General features: G+C 38.5%; 1 protein-coding gene, 1 long non-coding RNA gene and 1 pseudogene across 2 annotated transcripts in view; all 3 read right to left on the bottom strand.

Moving 5' to 3' along the window:
- LOC110047630 (uncharacterized) overlaps positions 1-7869 on the bottom strand; it is a 49799-nt gene extending 41930 nt beyond the window's left edge. Inside the window, exons 1-7 of the mRNA XM_089273378.1 lie at positions 7817-7869; positions 6214-6555; positions 5499-5627; positions 3575-3697; positions 2552-2686; positions 2331-2453; positions 741-863 (exon numbers count right to left, since the gene is read on the bottom strand). Coding sequence (XP_089129504.1) covers positions 741-863; positions 2331-2453; positions 2552-2686; positions 3575-3697; positions 5499-5627; positions 6214-6555; positions 7817-7868 — 1027 coding nt within the window. The 5' untranslated portion in view covers position 7869. The remainder of the gene's footprint in view (positions 1-740; positions 864-2330; positions 2454-2551; positions 2687-3574; positions 3698-5498; positions 5628-6213; positions 6556-7816) is intronic.
- Positions 4140-5373, bottom strand: LOC149102788 (uncharacterized; annotated as a pseudogene).
- An 83-nt stretch (positions 7870-7952) lies between the features above and the next one.
- Positions 7953-8562, bottom strand: LOC149102787 (uncharacterized). The gene is made up of 3 exons (XR_016202021.1): positions 8336-8562; positions 8222-8236; positions 7953-8015 (listed from the first exon to the last, which is right to left on the bottom strand). It is a non-coding gene; the product is annotated as an uncharacterized LOC149102787 (long non-coding RNA).
- Positions 8563-25396: the final 16834 nt, after the last annotated feature.

Genomic DNA, 25396 nt, shown 5'->3' with positions numbered 1-25396 from the left:
GAATTAAGTTGAGAAATGAATGAATGAATAAGCTTGGATCAATTTTATTTTCCTAATCAGTATAGCAATAGGACTACGTGCCGTCTAGCCTCCTACGCAGATACTCTGTGGGCTAGTCATGTAATCTTCCTCTCCCATGAACGACTGCTACATGCTGTCAAATCTGGAAACATCTCCCAGGTCCTTTTATAACACACGCCTGCAGGGAATCATGGTACGTGTACTTGTATTCATAATCTTCAACTGGGTATTTGTTTTGATGAATACAACTACCATGATTCCCTGCGGGTGCGTCTTATAGAAGGGAACTGGCCATTGTGGGCGAAACAAAATGTAAATTTGATGATTTCAAATATTTCAAGGCTGTAGTCGTAATACCTGCCAATACTGCGCTCGAAACTGACGTACTGTTACTTGCCTTAAGTCCGCCATGATCCAAATTAAGAATTAATGGCATGGTATTTTGGGATGGCAAAATAATTATAATATCAGCCTTAAAACATTGATCTCTCAGCCCTTATCAAAATGAGTAATTCAAAAGCCAAAATCACGCTTACTACAACCAAGAACATAAACTATTTACCAGTTCTACACTACTCACCCTATTCTTTTCTGTAAGTAAAACTTCATTCAAATTACTAATGGAATGTGACACACAAGAGACGTTTTTGGAGACACCCAAACAAAGTTTTTTTGGTAAACGTTAACCTTGTATAGAGTTACATTTCGATACCCTATACCTGAGCAATTGACTCCATTTCCACTATATCCTTGATCACACGTGCAGACAAATGATCCGTTGGTATTTGTACACGTGGCATCATCGTCACAGTTATCTGTTTCTTCAGAGCATTCATTTACATCTGGAAGTAGTGTTGAAAACTTTTATTAAATGCAATAGAGGCAAAGTAATATGATTTGAATACTTTTATCATTTACAGTGCTCACTCCGATGATGATTGTAACAACAACAATAACAACAACAATACAAATGAGTGCTGTTTATAGCTATTTCTGATGGCTGACTTCTAAGAAATCTATTGTTAGAACTTAGTCTGCTACTATCTTCCGTAGAGTTTGTATTAGAGCACTGGACACAGGATCAAGCGGTCTCAGTGGTTTTGAATCCTGGCCGGTTTCATTGTGTTGTGTTCTTGGGCAACACACTTTACTCTCACAGTGTCTCTCTCCGAACCCAGGTGTATTAATCGGTGCTAGCGAATTTAATGCTGGGAGGTAACCCTGCCTGAGACTAGCATCCCATCCAGGGGAAGAGTATTCACCCAATGCTACGAAACTTGGAGATAAGCACCGGCTTGTCGAGCCGCTAGGCACGAACTCAGACTTTACCTTCGATTTACTACTAATATATGAATTTAGCCGGGAATAAAAGCGGAGCTCCTAATTGCACTAAGTTTACCATAAAAGAAAAAAGAAAATGTTTTTCTTGGATTAGTAAACTCAAAAAAATGATCAACTGTGAGCATGTAATTGTTCAGCGTGTGCCTTCCCTATTTTTCTAGTTAAAACTTGGTGTAGCCAATTTTTCCAAGATTGTAGAAATCACGTACACATTATATCAGGGCCTTGTGCAAAGAATATCTCGGGAAAAAAGTGAACAACACGCCAGGGGTTAATTCGCTCAAGACGTTTGCCTTTGCGCGTACCCCTTCCTTCTCCCTAGAGTAATAACCTAGCTTGAGCCTGCGATCTAATCGAAAATCCATTATTTAGGCACCAGTCAACGTAAAAAATACACAACCTCCATAACTTCTAAACCTGAGCTCGCAATATGGTCATGTGATACTGGTCAGCGGATACCTTGTTTTGGTAGCTGTCAATTAGCCATAAAATGGATGTCCAATATCAAAGATGCACCTAAGGTAATGATGCTACTTTCTTATTTTTATGGTATGGGGCTTTGCACGCGCACGCGCAGTGCAAGTGGCACACAGACATACGAACGTATTGACAGTCACCTGACGACGAAATCTTTTTAGATTGATGGATTACAGAATTTTCTAAGGTATGGGGGCCCCGCTCGTGCGACCCCGGCGTGCCGGAGCTCCACTGCTACCACTATCCGGCACCACTACCACAACAACCACTATTCCCACCACTACCGCTACAGCCACTACCGCCATTACTACTACCACCACCACCACTACTGCTAAAAGTACTTCCACTGTATACGTTAAAACTACGTTAAGCCAATAAGTCACTGCTCCTTTCAAACTCAACAAGACGGTACATATCCATTGAATGGTCAGGTCGAGTCTGCACGACACTTATAATTCTGCACGACTTTTATAATTGGCACAATTCAATACCTGAACAGATCTCTCCACTTCCGATAAAGCCTACTTTACATTCGCATCTGAAAGAGCCGTCAGTGTTAATGCATACACCATCCTCATGGCAGTTATGAGTGTTTACTTGACATTCATCGATATCTTGAATGAAACAAAACGTGAAAAATAAGCGCATTATAATTCCACTGCCCGCAGGATCTACGGGAAAAAGAGAAAGGCATTGAAGACAAGTATAATACCTATACAGGACACTCCATCTCCTGTGTAAACCGAGACACATGTGCAGTTGAACGATCCGTGAGTATTTGCACAGCTAGCATTGACATGACAGTTGTGCTTGTGAGCCAATTCACTAGTTTCACACTCGTCGATATCTGAAAAATACAAAATATCACTTTATTCTATTTCATTTCGGAGTTATTTAAGCGGAACGAGCATCGCCGTCACTTTGCATGCGTCGATGTAGAGTCTTGTGTCTTATCGATCTATAAAAGAGCTATGTGGTTCACCCATGGCGAGGTGATAGAGTTTTAGGGCTGACACTCGTAAGACAGGACAGACCCTGGCCCTCCAGGTAAGGTGTCTAAAAAAACTCGCCGATTACGGAAACAGAAAGTTTTTTAAGACCATACCCTAGTAAATTCTAAACAACCTGAGAGGTAATCATCTTCAGAGTAAAAAGTGTCTGTCAGTCTGGTCTGTTGAATGCTGCAGTGTCAACAGACTCGATTAGATGGTTTCATAAAGAGCGGAAAATGAAGGCAAATGCAACGCAAACTGTGATTGTTAATAGATTACGCCGACAGGTAATGGAACTCTCTTGAGGCTCCATATTGAGGAAATACTTAATGCAAATTGGGGAAAGTTTTAATGCGTCCCTCGATCTATTCTAAGTGGACGCGCGTACAAACGTTTAGAACTTATTTGACCTATTTGCACCTTTCAGGTCGCTTTCTTAAATGTCAGTTTGACTTCTAATTTTTCGGTAAGTATGAAGGAAAATATTTGTACTTAAATAACAAACTGTTTTCTTTTGTACAGTGTTTTGAAAGAGGAAATCACCGAAACTAATTCATGAGCAGTCCACTTTGGCGGTCCGAATTAGAAAATTCGGTACGCTGAGGGAACCAATCAAAATTCTAATTTGGACCAGTTTGCTATTTAATGATTTCGCTCAAAAGATGTTTTACATTAGTGAGTTTACATTGTATTAATATTATTAACTGTTAAACTATCATTTACACGAAAGAAATTTTCCTGACCTGTACAGTTAATCCCATCCCCCAAAAAGCCATTCTTGCAATGGCACTCAAAGTGAGTCGGTGTATTTACACACAAAGCATCTTCATGACAGTTGTCATATTCCAGGTCACACTCGTCAAAATCTGTAAGACACAAGCAAGCATATTTGTAAAAATAGTCAGATCTACAGTATTCTTGGGTTTCACGCACGTGACCAATAGCGTAGCAACGGTTACTATCCCCCATCTTGGTGTCCCTCAAGCGTAAACAAAGCGTATCCAAAGAAGAGTTCATGTGAGAAAAAAGGGATGGTTTTATGCGTTGTTGTTGGCTGTTCGAGCAAAAGTGGAAATCGTAAAGGCTTAGTGTTTTTTCGTACACCTAAGATTATTACAAATCAAGGGGAAGAACAGGAGAAACTCACTATTAGGAGGAGAAACGAGTGGATTTCTTCGGTGGGTCGCGGCGACGCTACAAACAAGAGAGTGCTAGAGAGTGAACGAGTTTGTAGCAAACTCTTCGTTCTGAAACTACCGGAACAGAGCGGCTTTGGTCGTTAAATTGGTCAGCAAAAGGATCAATTAAACTTAAAGCTACTGCTTTAACTTTGCAGTGGTTGAGTTTGGCATAAAGCTAATCCATTTCCTCTTTCGAAGGCGCCGATGCGCGCTGCATGCGCTGAGGCGCCGGCTGATGCAGTCCCAGAACTAGAAGCTGCTACATGGTTCGAGGCTTGCGGCTGTTGTAGATCCTCAATTTTCTCGGCTGGTCGAAGTTTTCTTTGAGCTTGTTGGCCGATGAAAAATCGATGTCCTTAGCCCTCGCATCCGGCACTTCATTGACATATGTCGGGAAAATCCATGAGCATTTTACCTGTGTGCAAGCGAGCTTGCCATGAATTCGTGTAGTTGCCTCTAAATAAAATGAAACACTCGCGATATGTGAGCATTACTCAGCCAGTCCAGCTTTGCATCCCAAGCAATGGGCTGACAAAATAGTCCCATCGTTTTCGGAAATGACCCAAATGTTCACTAAAGGATCATTCATACACTGTGAATACCGAACACTTGCTCTCACGACATACTTGCCAGCGATTGCTTTGCCTACAACTGAGGTTACTAATCCCGACAGCATTTGATTAAACGCCTTTCAGACTCTTGAACGCCTTGAACTGCTTGTTGGTGTAGAAGCTGGTCTCAAGAACGAGGTAACTCAGCAAGTACCAGACTTCCACAGGAGGCAAGCATTCTGGACTGAACTGCTCGGCTGGTATGCTTGCGTAGTCAACCCCGATGACCGAGATCTTTTGCGAATATCGTTCCTTTACTCGACTCTCTAAGCTTTTGGCATACTCAGAGAGCACTGGGATACCTTTAGATAAATGCCCGGTACTTTTATCGTTTTTTTCTTTCTGGAAATTCATGTAGTTGTCGAAATAATAGAGCGATAATAGAGAAGCTTCACTGTAGAAATGGACTATTATTAGCATAAATTTGACACCCGAGGGACACCAACTTGGATCAAAGCTTGTTTGATCAAAGCTTGTGACGTCACGTGAAACCCAAGAATACCCCAATTCTGTGCAGCCCTAATTCTGTGCGGGCCTAATTCCGGACACGTTCAGTTTAGCACTTCGTTCTTCTTTGAAAATAACAAAAAAATAAAGTTAAGTCAGTACTTCCCAATAAATCGTTGACTATTGCTCTATCGCCAACTCCTTTTACGTCTTTCTTGTTTAAGCCAAGAAAGCCATGTGCGTGTAGTGCCCTTCCCTCTACGTATTGCTGCAGAACTCTGGTAAGCTCGGATCCTAGGATAGGTTCCTTCTCATCCTCCAAGTTGGGAGCCTGTTCAGAGGCTAGCCGAAATGATATTTAATATGTGTATCCGAATTTATTTATTTATATTCTCCCGATGTTTCGACAGGTTTTGTGTAATACTTGCCTTTATAATACTGACAGGTTTTGCCGTCTCCAGTGTAACTCAGCATACACGTGCACTGATATGAACCATCTGTGTTGGCACACGTGGCATTTGAATGGCAGGTTTCAGGTTTATTGCACTCGTTTTGATCTTAAAAAATGATGTGGACAGTCAATTCTCAAACTCATCAATAATTCATCAAATTTAAACAACGGCAATCATGAACATAACGGTGTTTAGATATATATCTGATCGTGCTCGAGCATTACGGCAGAATCAACGTAGATTTTTAAGACTTTATTTCTTCGTTTTCTCCTTAATTTTAGTGTCGACTGAGAAGAAATATCAAACGCTCAAGACAGTTAAGCACATTTCCTAACACCTCGAAGATCGTCAAAAATTCTCTGCTACGCGTCGCATCCTCACTTTTCGGTGTTTGGAAATGTCGTCAAACACAGAATTCGTGTTTGATATATTTCTTAAAATAATAATAGTAAAAAAGTTAAAATATCTCTTAAAAGATTGAAATGAACAAACATAATAATTACAGTTTTCTAGTATAATAAAGTTTGGAACTGATTTGTGAATACTACACGGGTGATAATGCATGTGATATGCTTTGAAACTCGTATTTTTCTCCGTTGTGGTCTTTGATGCTAAGATCGCATCACAAACATATCACAAATTTCATACTTTACGCGTTCATTTAGTGATAAGTCTACTCATTTTGTCTCACCCTCGGCTACCCAGGTCATGTGGAACCCTTCAAACTCGTTGTCATTGTCTGTCTGGAAGTAGATCCTCATTGGTCCACTAGTTTTTATATCAGGAGGAAGTACATCACCACACACTTTAATTACTACCGGGGAATCTGGAGTGTTTCCGGCCTGTACCGTCAGCCAATCCCATGAACAGTCATCTTTCTTTTCCAAATTAAACTTATGGAAAGTCAGAGTAATATCATATCCTGGACCCAGATCAATGATCCACTCACACATCACACTGTTTGGATATTTGTCAGGATGATTTGGAGACATGATGGTTCCTGACACTGTCGAAAATGTCACTTTACAAATACCTGGATAAACAAATACATATCCAGTTATTTTTGCAGAAAAAATAGCCTTTTTTCTTGATTCCTAAATTTGTCCTTAACTATTACGTATCGGCGGCGATGAAAACTGTTTTTAGCCTTCCGCTGAGAATGATGCTGTTCGATTGCAAACTTTGAGTTTTCTCCGAATTTGACAGTATATATGACAGGCTAGAGAAAACAAAATCATCAAGACCGAAGTCTGAGATCTTCTCTTAAAGACCGAACGTTCGAGGTTGATAAGTAGCAATTTGTGTGGCAATTGATTGGCCAATGAACTAACGTTAAAAATTCGTCTCGCATCAATGGATATCTGTTCAATCTACTTCCCAGCCCCACTCCCAGTGCGTTCATTGTCACCTACTTATGCTGTTACAGGTTTGATAAAAAAAAACGCAATGGTTTCGAATTCCCTCTAGCTTTTTTAGGAAAGACAAACAATAACTCGAGTATTACGGTAGAATCCCGCCTTAAAAATAACTAACAGAGCGCGAGTTGTGTCGGTCACAAAAACTACGAGTATAATATCAAAGTGTTCCATAAGCAAACTCGTGAATTTGCAGTGAATGATGATTGATATGAGTTAATCTTTGAGCAATATAGGATTATCCTTTTCATAAAACAACACTCATGTTTTAAGAAAATAATGAAAATAATGATTCTGATAGATTCCGACAAAGTTCTTTTATTCGGACTTCATAGGGTTAGTTAAAAAAGTTTTACCGTCGCAGTAATTTAAGTGACAGATATATAGAAGACCTTTTCGTGACTTAAATTAAGCCTTTTGTAGCATCTACGTCAGCGTTGTATGACGTGCGCCTCAATCACTTGAGTAACACTTTCCTCGACCCACAAATGAACCGAAAACTTTAACACACAAGTAATCTGAGTTATTTGAACTAACAGTTGCAAGCTACCATTAACACTTCCCCTTATCGACAAATCAACCAGAAGGTTTAACCATTTAACTTGAGTTATTTAAACTAACAGTTCCATTTTACTACAACCCTGGCAGTTGCATGTACGTGACACGTTGTCCTACAGATGTCAAACGATATATGCGCCCGCAAAACAGCGGAATTGCGAAAAGTTAACAGATCATTGACCAAACCCTCAGTTGCATAATCCCACTGCTACCACAATTCACGAGTTCAAAAATGGCAAATATTTCATTTAGTCAATGTATCGTAATACCAAGTACCCAGGGAAACAAATAAAAAAATGTTGAAGATCAAGTTTTACACACCTTGATGGTTTGCTGCAAATCCTCGGTTTTGGTTGGCATCGTCTGTGTGCATGTGCACGAGAAGAGAGCTACCTTTTGAACGAACCATGCGATGCTCATCTTCAAATGGTAGATTCGCGCCACAAACACGCTTTAGAGAATCGGTGCTTCCATAAGAACCTTCCAGAACCTCCACATAGTCATTAGGGCAATTATCCACCTGTTAATGAAGCAGAAGAAGAAAAATACTTTCCCTGCTCACGATAGTGTAATTTCGAAACTAAGAGAAAAAGTGAGCAAAAAGTGTGACACTACTTGAAATACATGGCCGCATTGCTCCTTGACAGAGTTTTCTTGTCTTTGTGTGGAGGTTATGAAAAAACAACTAAACGAAAATAGGAGGAACTACAGAAAATGGATGCATACCGTATCACCGTCCATCTGGAAGATAAAAGAAAAGAGTTACAAATTGGAACGATAGAAGAAATCATCAAGAAAGCGGTTTAGAAACCAAGAAACATAAATTGCATTGTCAGTTACCGCAAAATCTTGAAAGTTGATTTCAATAAGATTTCCATCTGACACTTGAATCAGCCAATAGCAGTCCAAATTTGGTGCGTACTTCGATGGGTAGCTTGAAGGCTGAAATGAACCGGCCCAGTCTGTTAAATTTTGGTTAGGGCAAGACTCTGCATCTGAAATTAAAGACGTTAGAGAAATTCGTATTAATTAATACATTACCTGTATTGGGTAAAACAGGAAAAAGAGAAACTCCACAATACGCCGGAGCAATTTGAAAACGGAGATTAATTTCACTATGGAAATGCATCAAATGTTTTCCGTCCACACTACGCCGGTCAAATTTAAAAATGCAACAAGCATCGGTCATTTTGATTTGTGTTTGAGGAAAAGTCGGTCAGGGAAATCACAAGTTTCCCGTCTACACAAAAACGAAAAGCCAGCGTTTTCAAACTCCCCCGGTTTGAAGAGCGTTTTCGAAAAGCTCCGTTTTGGTGACGGATAAGTGTGGACGGTAGATCTAACCGTAGTAATAAAGCTCCTTTTTCAAATTCCTCCGGCGTAGTATGGACGCTGCCTTAGTTAATAAATATATATACAAAATTTATCAGATAACTAACCAGCAAACCAATCATTAATTTAAATTTTGCATATCTTAAATAAAGTGAGTTTACAACCACAGTGAAAGGAAAAGACAGTTACGACTAATAACAATCATGAAAAAGCTCAGTTATAACAAGCACTGGTTTTACAGTTGTTTTTGAAAGATGTTCAAGGCTTGGATCTATTTCAGTAATTTTAGAGAGGCAAAAACAGCGTAACAATTGTAAAACTGTAGCGTTATCTTAGACAAGTGCAACGCCAAATTTCTAATTAGTGGAGAACGCTTGGAGTTGTTGAGACTGATTTTTGCTTGTGAGAATTCGAAATCATCTTTGTCTCTTTTATACCTGCTAACGAACACGATCACGTAAACTTCCACCTCTTAACTTTGTATGAATTTTGTTATACATTTTACTTGAGAAGTTGTGATTCAATCGTTCGTTTGATATGTATATCAAGAGATCATCAGGTCTTTTCTAGTATATAGTTTGTCAATTTATACAGGACACATGAATCGATGTATCGGGTTCGCAGAAGCATTTCAACTTTCCCATTTGTTTGTACTTTGTGAGAGAAGTACTATGTTACTGAGTTGAACGACAAGACGAATTTAATCTTAAGCAGACATCATTAAAAATGTAATATCACTAAATAAGTTACCTGATATCAAGAACAGCAAATATAATAGAACTACGACACCAGACTTCACTGCCATTTCAGCTGAATTCGCGAAGCGTTTGCAAAACTGTCCACAGGAGGAAAAGGTCCCATCAGTACTAAATGGTTAATTAAAATTGTTCAAAATAATCTCATACAATGAGACAGGAAACGCATCAGATTTTCTGTCCTGTTGGTGCAGTCCTGAAGTTTCTCCTTCAGAACAAAAAAATATATTTCACCACACTTTAATACGGGAAAAACTGCCAGAATGTCTCATGGTGACTGATTGTCCGAGTACATGAAAATATGTTCATTCATTTTCTCATACTCTTCAGTTGTTTCTTTAGATTTTTGGTGATAAACCTTATAGTGGCCAGAATAACCCTAAACAACACAATGTTTAACTATTAGGGCTTTGAGAGTTGAACGTATTTTTGCCTGAAAGTAAAAGTGGGTAAACAACTTAGTTTTTAATTAAAATCATCTTCTGCGTGTGTTACGCGGTAGCAATCTGTGTGTAAGAACCTAGTGTTTTAAGACCCTGCTGGTAGAAATTTGCCATTCTAATACCAAAAAAAAGTAAGAACATGTTTAACTAAGCAAGCTTAAGATCAAGAAGGTTCTTATATATGGATTACAGTTGAATTATAAACTCTTGTTATAGACACAATACTAGATATGCATTCCGTAACGAGTTGTGTTAGGCTTATCATAATTCAGTTTTGAATAAATACTATATATTAAAGTACCAAACCCAAAATTTTTTTTTTTTTTTTTTGGTAATCAACAACCATATCTCCTTCTTAGAAATTAAGAACCTAATTAAGAACCCACTTAGCCTAAATAGCCAATAACTATTCTATAATACCAGAACCTGTTTTGCCAGACTTCAAAAAATGTAGGTTCTTCCACGCAGGTTTTTACCGTACTCTATTGCGTAATAAGCTTCGATTCCAATCGTCTCCCAGCTGCGACGGTGTTTTTCGTAATCGTTTCATTGTTTCGGTTATTTCAAAGAGCTCTTCAATAATTTAAAAGAAAAAAAATACTGTAATCGGTTTTTTATCCGAATAGAAGAAGATCCAAGAGCGAAGGAAAATTGTTACTTTTAAAACACTCTGATCAAAAAACTTGATCAGTTTCACGGTTATCTTATTTGGCATCATTTAAAGCTCGCTTGCTCAACGCGAAAAACTCTCAGTCGTGACAAAAGATGAAAGTTCATTGTTTCATGGATGTGCTGTAAAACGTAAAATCTCAGGAGCAATAAGCTGCCAAATGTTGGCTCTCATTTACCGAATATGTATTAATAGAAATTTAGAGAAATCTTAGTTACTTGGCCTGTATTTCGTGACCAAGGTCTGCTTTAGACTGAACTTCAATGAAAGAAATTTATTTTAAAGTGATTTCGTATTACGAGCTCTTCGGTGCGGCATTCTGTCTATTTGTCCTTCACCTTCAAAATATTTTGTAGCGTTTATTGATGAGTTATAAATGCGAAAGGCCGTTTGATTCCCATGAACGATTCATTTAAAGAAATGATTAACCCGTATGGAAATTTTATTTAAACCTTAACTTGTGATCAGATCAGAAAAAAAGTAACATACCTTGAAACTGAATCTTCCTCACTCGAATTTGCTATTCATCTGGATCTAAAAATGAAACCGACCACAAAATTTCTCTGCAAAGTAAGTGATCCTTGAGCGCTACATTGAGGAGGAACAAGTTATTGACCAAACACATCAATTACTAATAACTACTTGTTAGTGCGGAAGTACCGACCTAGTTACATCCTCAATAAAAATTTCATGTCTCAACTGACCAATTATATCTTTCTTGTTATAAGCCGAGTACATGCATCAATCGTATTGGGTTATCTTCATAAAGATTCGATAAAGTGTTTCATGATTAATATGACGCATGATTGTTGTATTTGCACCCTAGAAACGTAAACGATTATAGAGAATAGTTGTAATTGTGTGCGAGTAATTAAATCTACGCTAATGAAAGAAAAAGTAATAACATCGGTGTTAAAAGACTTAGATATACACTGTTTTTCTCTATCAATATTTAACGTGTGGCCTTCACTCCGCGATACTGACAGGCTATGACAACAATTTCGATGTGCCATGATTAATTTTAAATAACACTCTTAAATGCAAGCAAATTCTTACAAACATTGTGTAACCATTTTCCAACTTTGCCAGCAATAAAATGATATCCCTGCTTCTTTTACAAATAATTTTTCCCCTTCAATAATTTTCTTTTAAAATATTTTCTAGTTTTAAGTTTTTTTTTCTCTTTTGTGATGTTCATTCTCCATTCTCTTACAGGAGAATATATAATTCCTTAGAATTAGACAATCAGAGCGCGCGTTATATCTGCTACAAACGCAAGCCATATAATAACAACTAAATAATCACAAGAAATCAGAGCCTTGATCATGTATTGCCTGTGACTGCCATTCTGAATAGAACCACTAACCACACTTAAAGGTGTGAACACGTTACCATGAGAACTGATTAAGATGCCAGCGTCCGGTTGAGGAGAAATAAAACCAAAGCAAAAAGACGAAATTTATAGGCTAATGTTTCAGCTAGCAAAACTAATCTCCTTCAGGGCTCTTAAATTTAAATTCTAAGTATACAATACTTAGTATAAAATAGTAGCTGTTGTTTCTTTTAACTAGTGGAATATTCTAAGAACCTCAAACTCGGCACATGATTATAAAGCAATGAGATATGGAGAGCTTAAAATGGGTGTTGTTCACAACTGGACAGCGGTATATTCATGTGCGTGCGAGGTATAACACGGCGTCATTCTGGGGGATGGGTGGGCGGGTTAGCTTTGAAACGTTAATGAAAGATGTAACAGAATAAATATGCACAAAGGAAGGAGGAGCAAAATATGTCCGCCTTATATGAGATGTCCTTCGCTTTTTGCGTGTTTATATATAGATGGTCACTACGTCTCGGTCCATAAACACGAAGAAAGAATTAAGCGACATCAACATTCAGTGTTCTTGACCTCATGCTTGGTCGATAACACATAATGTAGTCTGGTTTAGTAAGCGACTTCCTAAAAGCAGCAAACATCATATTAGATGACATTAACAAAAAAAAAAACCTCTTACTGGCCTCCTTTATTTTTGTCACCCTATACAGCCACCAGTCCTCTGTCATTTGAATCTCTCGGGATTGGTGCAATCCACCAGTAGAGTGTTTCTCTTAAGGGCCTAGGGACTGATAGTTCCCCCTCATTCCATGCCAACTATTATCAATATGTAATCGTTGGAGTGGACTACAAGTACCTGTGCAATAACAGGAAAAATGTGTCTCGAGAATATTTCAACGAGGCAATATCGAGTTCATGCCGAAAACCCTCATGGCTCATGAGGGTTTTCGGCATTTTTCATGCTTCTTCTTTGCTGCGATTTCTTTTAGTGATGTCGGTTCATGCCCACCGCTAATTTTAGCTTAATGGGTTTTTGACTCAAAAACGAGTCCTGTAACCATTTTTATTGTCAACTTGTGACAAGCATGCTAAAATGCAACTGTTTTCTAAGTTTAAAAAATATTCTGGGAGAGGGTTCACAGTCATTTCTCTGCATGAATCCGCTATCACAATTTTTTTTTAACTGTGTTACAAGCTGAATCCTGACAGCTGATTACAGTTCAACGACGAAGAAAGAAAATCACCACACTTGTTTTTAAGCTATAAGCAATAAGTAAAAGTAATTGGACCGAGAGGAGTACAATTCAGGGAATAATCGGGCGAGTAATTACGACCACTATTTCTCCCCGAATTGTAAAACACGGGGTCTGATTACTAATTAATCGAATCAAAAACAAAATTCGACAACTTCTTTTGTGCAAAAAGGTCAGTAGTGTTTTCCATAAGTTGTAAAAACTGTAGGGAACATCCAGAAGGAAACCATTAAAAACTCACGTAATTGACATGCGAATGGCGAAGGTATCCAATTACGAAAGGTTGAGATTGGATGCCTGTAATTGGACACCCACCTTATCGCGCACCGATTACGCGACACGATCAAGAATTCTGTTTAAGATACGATTAGAGTTCAAAATAAGGGTATGTTCACTGGATTATATCATTGCTACCTGAAAATGAGTGGCAGTAGTAGTTAGTAGTAATCCGTCAAAGCAGAAGTAATGACATGAAGTGCTGGAAGCTGTTACCATACGAAAAGCACAGTCCTTAGTTAATCGATGGTCAACAGAGTTTTGAATAAACAACCGTAGTTGACACGTCTAGTCAAAAAGGTCAAGGTTTTGTGTGTTAGTAGCTTGTTTCTCGATGGATAATGATGCTAGTTAACGAGCAATTGTTTTAGTAAGTGTGCTTTAGGTGAAAGGCTGAGTTTAAAACTTTAAAAAATGCCAGTATTACCTCAACTTTCTTGTCAAAGCTAAAACCGCGCGAAAACAGGTGTTTCTCTCGCTTTTCAAATAAAAAAAACCCACGAGTTATGCAGTTGATTAGTGACAGTAGCAGAGATTCCCAGGGCTGTCGCAAACTAGGATTTGTCGTATTTATATCATAAAGGCAACTGTGTGCCATTTGTAATCATCTGCCAGGCAGTTTTCTTATCTCAAATTTTACCGTACGTGCGGGCATGTCAGTTACTGCTTCGAGGTGTTTTCTCGAGATATTTCATGAGCCTTAGAGTTACCAGTTTACGTCTGGGAAGTTTAATGCGGTTAGCACAAATAAATGACTGGATTTCAGAAGAAACAAACCAATCGTGATCGAACTTGGGAAGAAATAAATTCTTCATTAAGATGGCGACCAATGTGATGCTTTTGCGTATAATTAAAGCAATATTGGCAGCGACAAAAAAGGAAGTTATATATTTTAGGAACTCTTCCTGTTGTGAGCATTCTGCAGATCTAGAAGTCTTCCGTGTTCATCTGGAATGGCGGTGAAAATATTTCTTTTGTCCCAGTTGTGTTCACTGTTCATGCTAACAGGTAAGTGTTAATTCATTGCTTGAAACGGTGCTGCCGTTGGACAGCATTGTAAAAAGAAACATAAACCTTCTTGTAGAAAGAAACATAAACGTTCTTGTAGTTCTTGAAGTACTTACTCAGTCTAAGCAGCCAAAAATGTTCATGTGCAGCTTCTAATGGCGAAGTGAAAAAAGTAAAGTGGGTTAAATGACTTACTCTGGGCTCTGTTTTCACTGACAATACCTAGCTTGAGAGATTGCCTTACAGAGTTTGATGAACGTGGCCTAAGCCTTGAAAGCTGTCATGTCAGTCATGTATTTGCTTTTGTGTAATTGTGTGACTCACTTCGAATGCCATGGCAAGCCTGGCATTGGGTCAGATTAACCTTTTTTCCGGCAGTTTTTTACCCTAAGTATGAAACCATTAAGAGTGGCTGACTGTTAGGGTCGAGAAACGAATCATTTTAAAAACACCTATGAAGCGTGTGAAAAATAACGGCAAAATATAGGTCATGTTTAACAGCATCAAAGGGCATCTGGTACCTCACTTTCCGATTATTTTACTTTACAGCCTTAAAATATCATTATTAAACATATACCATGCCAAGTTTCATGCTCGAACTCGCAGTATTTCCCTTTGATAAAAACGAAAATCTATGTCAATGTGTTGGGCGCAAATAACACAATAATTACACACGAACAAGAGACAAATCAATTTCAATGGCGAAAGTAAAAGGCTGTCATTAATTAAAATCCCGTCAATTCACTGCTATCAGTAGAAACATAATGTCCACTACATAAAAACTGTTTTTGAGACGTTTTCGGAACATTGCGCGTTAACTTTGTTTAATTTCCTGTCCGCCGTCATGTCTAGTTTGTCATCGCGTGTATTTCGGCCTTACCGTAAACAACACTGTGAATGGTTGTCATAACAAACGCAAGAGATTTCCTGGAACCTTGATGTTTTCGATTCAGCAAAACGCTTTAAGTTCGTTAAGACACAATAATGGGTCGACTTGGAATGCTGTTTAGCATTAAGGACGTTAAAAGACTGCAAATTAATCGACTTGAAATATCTTGAAGCCAATCAAAATCGCGTCTTTATTCTAATTTGGTAAACAGCCGATCTCCGTTCAAGTTCATGAAGTCGAGAGGTTAATCCGGCAATGTATTACCGGTACAACAACAAAATCAAACCGAGGTCATCAAAAGTGTAAGTGGCAAGTTCCAAATAAACTTCGCCTATATAAATTGGAAACAAGAAGCGAAAGGGTCTGACCCGAAACAAATAAACAAAATATTAATGCGACTAATTTAATCCGAAAATGTTACAGAAAACATACCTAAAAGCCGTCGATTCCCCTCAATACTACTCCACATTGCCTTAAAGAGCCCAAGTTTTCTGCTGTAAGAATCAGGGGCCTCATGAATCTGTTTTTTATCATATCGGCAACCATACTGCGTGGCTGATATTCGAGATTCTGTCAGTAAAAGTTGTCACACAACGGTACGAGCAGCTTAGTCACGCTTTTACTGCTCTTGCGCAAATGTTCAACATTTCGCTATTTACATAAACCGACTACAGGTTTAAAGTAGTGACAGTAGATTGAAATGCGCTTTTTCAAGCTGTCCTATCCAGGAGCAATTATTTCTTGTTCTTGAATGGCACTTAGCTGTAGCTACAGCCCGGCGGGGAGGGGGGAAGGGGGTACTTCTGGAAATTTCGCATATCTGTATGCCGTGGAAGATTAAGTGGTCTCCAACTCTTAACGCCAGCACTGAAACACCAGATGATTCTCGAAGTATCACAAGGATCACTAAGCTAAATAATTTTGAGTTTAGCTCCGCTGAGTCAATTACCTGTTGGCGCGCATATTGCATTGACCGTAGACAGGTGGGAAAACGTTTAAACCGGAAAAACCTGTTGCACATTGTAATTGAGCGTTGTCCAACACGCAATCTGTCTGGTTGTAGTGCTACTCGTATTTGATAAAATCTCAGGTTTTCTTTCGACACAAACTGGGGTGACATACTACTAGATGGGTATGGCCGGGAGCCACGAGTCAAGTCAGTCAGCTCCCAAAGCTTAACAGAAGAGTGATAGTGAACCACTGGTGGAAGGACTGCAGATTGTCCCTACGCTCTACCCTGATAGGCCTCTGTTACTCTAATGAACTGATGATGTTATAATGATACTATTTAGCTTTATGAACATGCTAGTGGTCAAGGGTTTCTTTTGCAGTATAAAAGAATCATAAATAAGTAGTTCTTTGTGAAAAACTATTTTAAGGAAAGTAAGCTGTTCGCATGATCTATGTTCAGATGTTCTAGAGTGATCAGTTTGTTAAGGCACTGTTGCGCTGCGTCTGTGCGCAGTGTCGGAAACAAAGTACATTAGATCATCTGTTTTTGAGTTGATAAAGCTCCAGGGGGCGTTAAGATGAGAGACCCTGGGAACGAGGTTGAGACGATTCGGCCGTTAGATTTTCCTCTAAAGGGTCTTCCTCCTCTACTCCCTCTCCCTCTCTACAAAAATTTTAACGATCCTCTCCCCCCCTCCCCCCCGCAAGAGATGTTTGCTAAATATCGAAGAAGCCAAACACCGACAGTTCCTAAGAATACTTCCGGCAAGTGCAGTTGTTAGAAGCGCCGAGTATGGAGCTTTTCCGCGCACGAGTGGGAGAGGTATATCTAGTCCCAAGTCTTCGCAACCGCACCGTAGCATAGGCAGTTTCAGGTTCTTTAGGCCAATGCGGAATTTTGCTATAAGATACGATTGCTGCTGGTCACTGACTGCCCTGAAAGCGCAACCCTCTTTTAAAGCAACAAGGGCTTCTTGGTGACCTATTGTGGCTTTGAGTTAAGCGCCAACGCTTGCTCCAAGCAGGGTTTGTAGCACATTTTGGCTAAGTTGATAAGGGAATGTCTCTCCACGGACTGAGTACATTTCTCCAGAGACAAGTGCCTCTCTAAAGTAGACAGCATATGAAAGACACGAATGCAGCCGCCTTGAAGACATTAATACAACCCTACCGTGCATGGTTACTACCCATGGAAACATCAGCAGACGCTTCCCGGTCATATCCGTTGACAATGGCACTGATGTTAAGGTCGCAGTGTTCGTACGTTTTAGAAAATGACCTGAAGTCTCCTTCAGAGAACGGTGCTTCCAGCAGAAATAAAGAAAGAGCGATGTCTGACTAAATGGCAAAAGAAACCCTTAAACATTAGCATGTTCACAAAGCTAAATAGTATCATTATAACAGCATCAGTTCATTAGAGTAACACAGAGGCCTATCAGGGTAAAGCGTAGGGACAATCTGCAGTCCGAAAGTGAAGAATGATCATCGCAGTAAATTTTCCAATTTAAGCAATTGGAAAGAAGAAGCCTGAAAAAATCAGGGCTTCAACGGGATTCGAACCCGTGACCTCCGCGATACCGGTGCGATGCTCTACCAACTGAGCTATGAAGCCACACATTGGGAGCGAGGTCAATTTATTGAGTTCATATCTTCCCGTGAGGAGTGAAATGATGTGAAGTTTATATGAATTAATTCATATATGAACTGCGGTTGTAGATGAAAGTGAAGAATGATTATCGCAGTAAATTTTCCAATTTAAGCAATTGGAAAGAAGAAGCCTGAAAAAATCAGCTCTCTAGGCCGTCACGTAAATGCCGCGTCACGCAAAAGCTTAGAAATTCAAGCGTAGTGTATCACAAAACCAAAAACCCATTCGGAGCGAAAATTTGTATGAAAATTAGTTTTCAGCTGCTCTTATACATCGTTTAAGTAAAATCTCAGGAAGATCAACAGTTTTGTAGTTCGAGTTTTAGTGACGTCATGTGAAAACCAGCTCTTAATCAGTTCTCATGGTAACGTGTTCACACCTTTAAGTGTGGTTAGTGGTTCTATTCAGAATGGCAGTCACAGGCAATACATGATCAAGGCTCTGATTTCTTGTGATTATTTAGCTGTTATTATATAGCTTGCGTTTGTAGCAGATATAACGCGCGCTCTGATTGTCTAATTCTAAGGCATTATATATTCTCCTGTAAGAGAATGGAGAATGCAACATCACGAAAGAGAAAAAAAACTTAAAACTAGAAAACATTTTAAAAGAAAATTATTGAAGGGGAAAAATTATTTGTAAAAGAAGCAGGGATATCATTTTATTGCTGGCAAAGTTGGAAAATGGTTACACAATGTTTGTAAGAATTTGCTTGCATTTAAGAGTGTTATTTAAAATTAATCATGGCACATCGAAATTGTTGTCATAGCCTGTCAGTATCGCGGAGTGAAGGCCACACGTTAAATATTGATAGAGAAAAACAGTGTATATCTAAGTCTTTTAACACCGATGTTATTACTTTTTCTTTCATTAGCGTAGATTTAATTACTCTCGCACACAATTGCAACTATTCTCTATAATCGTTTACGTTTCTAGGGTGCAAATACAACAATCATGCGTCATATTAATTATGAAACACTTTATCGAATCTTTATGGAGATAACCCAATACGATTGATGCATGTACTCGGCTTATAACAAGAAAGATATAATTGGTCAGTTGAGACATGAAATTTTTATTGAGGATGTAACTAGGTCGGTACTTCCGCACTAATAAGTAGTTATTAGTAATTGATGTGTTTGGTCAATAAATTGTTCCTCCTCAATGTAGCGCTCAAGGATCACTTACTTTGCAGAGAAATTTTGTGGTCGGTTTTATTTCATTTCTAGATCCAGATGAATAGCAAATTCGAGTGAGGAAGATTCAGTTTCAAGGTATGTCACTTTTTTTCCGATCTGATCACAAGTTAAGGTTTAAATAAAATTTCCATACGGGTTAATCATTTCTTTAAATGAATCGTTCATGGGAATCAAACGGCCTTTCGCATTTATAACTCATCAATAAACGCTACAAAATATTTTGAAGTTGATGGACAAATAGACAGAATGCCGCACCGAAGAGCTAGTAATACGAAATCACTTTAAAATAAATTTCTTTCATTGAAGTTCAGTCTAAAGCAGACCTTGGTCACAAAATACAGGCCAAGTAACTAAGATTTCTCTAAATTTCTATTAATACATATTCGGTAAATGAGAGCTGATATTTGGCAGCTTATTGCTCCTGAGATTTTACGTTTGCTACTTGGTTCAGATGTATCTAACCCCACAGCACATCCATGAAACAATGAACTTTTATCTTTTGGGCCTATGTTACGACTGAGAGTTTTTCATGTTTAGCAAGCGAGCTTTAAATGATGCCAAATAAAATAACTGTGAAACTGATCAAGGTCTTTGATCAGAATGTTTTTAAAGTAACAAATTTCCTTCGCTCTTGGATCTTCTTCTATTCGGATAAAAAACCGATTACTGTATTTTTTTTTCTTTTAAATTATTGAAGAGCTCTTTGAAATAACCGAAACAATGAAACGATTACGAAAAACACCGTCGCAGCTGGAAGACGATTGGAATCGAAGCTTATTATGCAATAGAGTACGGTAAAAACCTGCGTGGAAGAACCTACATTTTTTGAAGTCTGGCAAAACAGGTTCTGGTATTATAGAATAGTTATTGGCTATTTAGGCTAAGTGGGTTCTTAATTAGGTTCTTAATTTCTAAGAAGGAGATATGGTTGTTGATTACCAAAAAAAATTAAATAATTTTGGGTTTGGTACTTTAATATACAGTATTTATTCACAACTGAATTATGATAAGCCCAACACAACTCATTACGGAATGCATATCTAGTATTGTGTCTATAACAAGAGTTTATAATTCAACTGTAATCCATATATAAGAACCTTCTTGATCTTAAGCTTGCTTAGTTAAACATGTTCTTACTTTTTTTTGGTATTAGAATGGCAAATTTCTACCAGCAGGGTCTCAAAACACTGCGTTCTTACACACAGATTGCTACCGCGTAACACACGCAGAAGATGATTTTAATTAAAAACTAAGTTGTTTGCCCACTTTTACTTTCAGGCAAAAATACGTTCAACTCTCAAAGCCCTAATAGTTAGACATTGTGTTGTTTAGGGTTATTCTGGCCACTATAAGGTTTATCACCAAAAATCTAAAGAAACAACAGGTATTACTGAAGAGTATGAGAAAATGAATGAACATATTTTCATGTACTCGGACAATCAGTCACCATGAGACATTCTGGCAGTTTTTCCCGTATTTTAAGGAAAATCTTAAACCAAGACCCTGCAGTATTGATCAAGCGACAGCAAGGTCAGTATTGCAAGGCTGGCTCAGGTTTGAGATTTCCCGTAAAGACCGAAAGTTCGAGGTTAGTAAGTACCGGTAGTCGATTGTATGGCCTTATCTGACTATGCATTCATCATTACCAACTGCACAAAACAGGTGAACTAATGCATATTAAAAGGATTCTACATTCTCCTTGTTTATCGACGACAAACAACGTAAACTTGAAATGTTTTTCTCGTCCTATTTTATGGGAGAATAATGCCCTAGAATTAATCAACCAGAGCACACGTTATGTTGGCTACAAACGCAGGCCATATAAAACATCAACAGGCTAAAGAACTTATTATCTATGATATAATTAGAAGCTCTTTTCTGTGAGAGAAGAACTGAAGCACATAAACAATATTTCTATTACAGAGAACTGCGCTGGGTGGGAACTTCTTCACCCTAAATTTTTTATTAGTATGTAAATGATATTTTTATTACAGGGAACTGGACAGGGTGAGAACTTAAATGAGCATGGAAATGATTTTTATTACAGAGAACTGGGCCTCTCATCCTAAATTCTTGTGTATAAAAATGCTGTTTTGAATACAAAAAAAGGAAAGAGAAAAGATTTCTTTGCCCTAAATTTTTTTATTAGAAGAAAATTAACCCATGCAATAAAGTTTCACACACAATTTTGTTTTTATATACAGTTGAACCCTACCATTTAGAACTCTCGGGAGAAACAAAACAAAGTTTGAAATAGTTGATAGTATTTGACTTGAGTGCACATCTATTTGGGATATGAATTTTGCGTTCGAAATAATGGGGAATTCAAAATGGCAGGGTTCAAATTAGTGGGATCAAACTGTTACAATTTTATTTATTTTTTTAAATTATGTTAGTTTGTTAATAGGATATAATTATTGTTTATCCATTCTGCTGTAATGTTATTGATGTGTTAATTCAAACATATCTTGGCTTGGCTGACCAATGTACCAATGCCTCATAACCTTTCAGTAGGTTACCCAAGTTGTATAGTGAATGTAAAATACTTATAGCTTCCTGATATTGCTTCTTTCCTTTTAATATTTGGCATTATTTGATTAAAAAAAAACCGAATAATCAAAGGTAATCCAGTAACAGTTCCTGAGTAGTAGGGAATGAATCTCATTATAGCGGAGCTCCTGTGTGCGAGTGGAGCCCCATGCCTTCGAAAATTTTGTAAGCCATCGATCTAAAAATTTTGGTTGTCACGTGACTGTCCGTACGCCTGAAGCCCAATACCGTGAAAATTAAGATAGCACCATTAACATAGGTGCATCTTTGATATTGCTCATCCGTGTTATGGTTTATCGACAGCGGTCAAAACAAGGTATCCACTGACCAGTATCATGTGACCATATTGCGTGCTCAGGTTTAGAATTCATTGAGGTCATGTTTTTGTTAAGTTGACAGCTGACCAGGTACTGGTTTTTCGATCGCAGGCTCAAGTCAGGTTATTACCCTGGGAAAGTAAGAGGGAGTACGTGCATGCAATGACAAAATTCTGGTGCAAGTTAGCCTCTGGCACGTTGTAGACTTTCCTTCTGATATATTCCTTGTACAATTGTCCCTTGGAATGTCCCCGATGTACCGCGTACGTTATTTTACAATCTTTAAGTTACCCTTATATTGGGTATAGTTTGTTAAAATTTAACCGGAAAGAATAGCAAAACCACATGCTGAACAAATTACATGGTCATAATTGATCATATTTTGAGTTTCTGATCCAAGAAAACAAATCCTTTTTACCTTTATGGTTAATTTTTGGAATCAGGAGCTACGCTTTTAGGCTTGGCTAAATCTATATATTATTTACGATTGTTACCGTGAACCGATCACAACAGGACCCATGACGGGTGTTGGTCGAACCCTTTCTGTGTGGACCATATTATTACTTCAATATGGGCTTTAACAAAGACGGGATGTTTGGTGTCACTAAATCCCTAGGCTGTAATAATTTGTTTTATTATATCTCTCAGTTAGTATGCGCGTTGTGATTGGTCAATTTATCGGGCTGTATTTTACTGTACGGCTCGCTAAAATTTATAGCTGTTTTTGGGTTCCAAAATGTTTCGTGATTTATCGCCAAGTGTTCTTAACTTTTATAACAAGTAAAAGTTCAAAACTTTCTTTTACTTCTGAAATTGTGTATTAAAACCTGCTAACGACTCAAAAGTCACTTAACAACGGTTTCAAATTGACTCGTTTTGCTTTTGAGGTGCGTCATAAATTTGAAGCCTTTCCGCGTGAATAAAAATCGTTCCCGAACCCGTCAGACACATAGTAGAGAAATAATAAATATCTTACTAACCTCGCTTTCTCGGTCCGTACTGTAAGTTACGGATCCTCGTTTTTCTCCATCGATTTATGGGGAAATCGATGGGTGAAAAACTCGGTCCGTTACTTACAGTACGACCCTCGACCTCGGTTAGTAAGTCTAGTAAGAGGTATTTATTTCGAGTGATGGTTTAGGACGTTGAGAACGTTCGATGAAGTTCGATTGCGTTCGGAACTCGAGCGCAATCGAACTCTCACACAAAGTTTTTGGTTCGATTTTGTTCGATTGCCGAACTCATTTGTTTGATTGTGCAATTGCTTGATTGATTTCGTTAGAGTTCGATTGACTTCGATTACCATAATTATCGAGCAGTTCAAGCAGTTACGCCGGGAATTTCCGCGGATGAGTATTTAACAGTAAGGGGACGAGGGCTTGTCCCAGAAAAACTGGATGGGGGTGTGCTGCCCACGTGCGAGTGTTCATTGGGAGTGTGATTTTCTCCACCCTATTTATGACCTGACCAAATATTTGATACCTACCGAAGACCTTACCCTTTAATCGATACCCTGTTTCAGACATGCCTTATAATTAGTTCCCTAGTTTTAAAGGCAGGTTTTAAAGGCAAAGGGACAAAAACCATACCCTATTTGAGACCATAAGGGCCAAAATCGAAATCCTATTTCTGCCAAAAACGGCGAATGCTTCGTGCAATTATATGGACAATAAAGCTTGTATCGGTTCGAACAACTAGCGGCAAACTGGCGACGCTTCGGTGACTTCATTGTTTAGCGAAACAAAAGGTTTCTTTTGTTTTTCGTTAAACAAAAGATCTCCAAAGGATGCCGCTCGGAAACGTTATTTCTCGAAAACGAAGCGCAAATCAACAAAAACAGTTACAGAACGATGTTTTTCATGTCAAAACAAGTCAGTCTCCCAAAAATTAGCTCGATCCTGCAAAAAATAAAAATTGGCCCAAAATGTCGCATACGCCCTTTTTGCACGAAACCCCTCAATTGTTGGTCAAGAATGACATTTGCATGACGGATATCCAAATTGTATTTTAATTTATTTAGTTTGCTTTTCAAGAGGTCCAGTTAACATTACGTTACATTATTACAACAGTACAGTATATGTATCCCATTCGTTATGTCTTTTACGGTCGCGTTTTCGTCCACCACACTCGGTTCACAGCCGGGTTCTGCCGACATTGCCGCGTTTAAGACCATGTTAATCAGCCTCACTGTTCGCAATCCCTTTCTCCGACTACCAAACGTGCACGATAATTTCATATCACGGCTGAATGCTCGACTCCAGTTGTTGTTTCGCTAACAGAACTTACATGCGTTTCGTTTGCTGTCAAGGTTGATTCAACTTATTGTGCTGTTAGCGTAAATAGTATTTTAAAAATATTCCAGGTCGTCCAGGTGACTCAGGTGACATTATTACTTTATCAACAACAAAAGCGTGCGACTAATAAACTCACTAATTACAAATATACTTATCTTACCTTTCAGATTGTTAATATGTTCAAAGGCAAACGACAAGGAAGTATTAGCTACTGCTAGCCAAAGTAGATTCTTCTTTGACTACAAGATCTTGATCCAGCATCGAACGTCGTGGCAGGAGTAGAAGTGAGAGTCCCAAGGGAGCTCAAACGGATGATATGAGATGCAAAACATACGGTAAAACGCCGACCTGTAGTCGGAGTCGGGGTCAAAGCCAGGGTCGGGGCCAGGGCCAGGGCAAAACCTGATAATTACGTATATACCCGGGGTAGTCAATCGATAAAATCGATAATAGATAATATTCGGTAAAAATCGATAAAACTTAGTCAATGATATCGGAAATCGATAAAACTCGATAACAGAATTCGTTGTGAGTAATCGATAATCATCGATTTTTCACTTAGCGCTATCGATTTTATCGATATATATCGAATTTATCGATTTTAGCTTATCTTACAATTTAAATTTATTGCGCCTTATATCTGGATTGCATTGCTACAATATGCATTTAAAAAAAAAATTGCTGCCTCCGAAAAAGAACAGGCGTCATATTACACCCCTACCTCCCCTTTCTATAACCGCCACTTTCCTCTGTCCCTAAGGTGGCCGTTATGGAGAGGTTCGACAATATGACGCTTCGATTACGCCTCGAGTTTTCATTGTAATCGTCATTAACCATTAACTCTCATTGGGGGAGAGATTCTCAGGTTTCATAACTGCCGCGTGAGAAAGTCTCATTTCTCTCCCCAGTTAATAGTTAACGACGTGATAATAAAAACTTGAGACGTATCGGAGCGCGCATTTACAAAGCGTCGCATTTGC

The sequence above is a fragment of the Orbicella faveolata genome, unplaced genomic scaffold, assembly GCF_042242905.1.
Source record: "Orbicella faveolata isolate gen_17 unplaced genomic scaffold, um_ofav_v1 contig_35, whole genome shotgun sequence".
Classification (NCBI taxonomy): domain Eukaryota; kingdom Metazoa; phylum Cnidaria; class Anthozoa; order Scleractinia; family Merulinidae; genus Orbicella; species Orbicella faveolata.
Note: the sequence above shows the minus strand (reverse complement) of the source record. Positions and strands in the feature narration are given on the sequence as shown.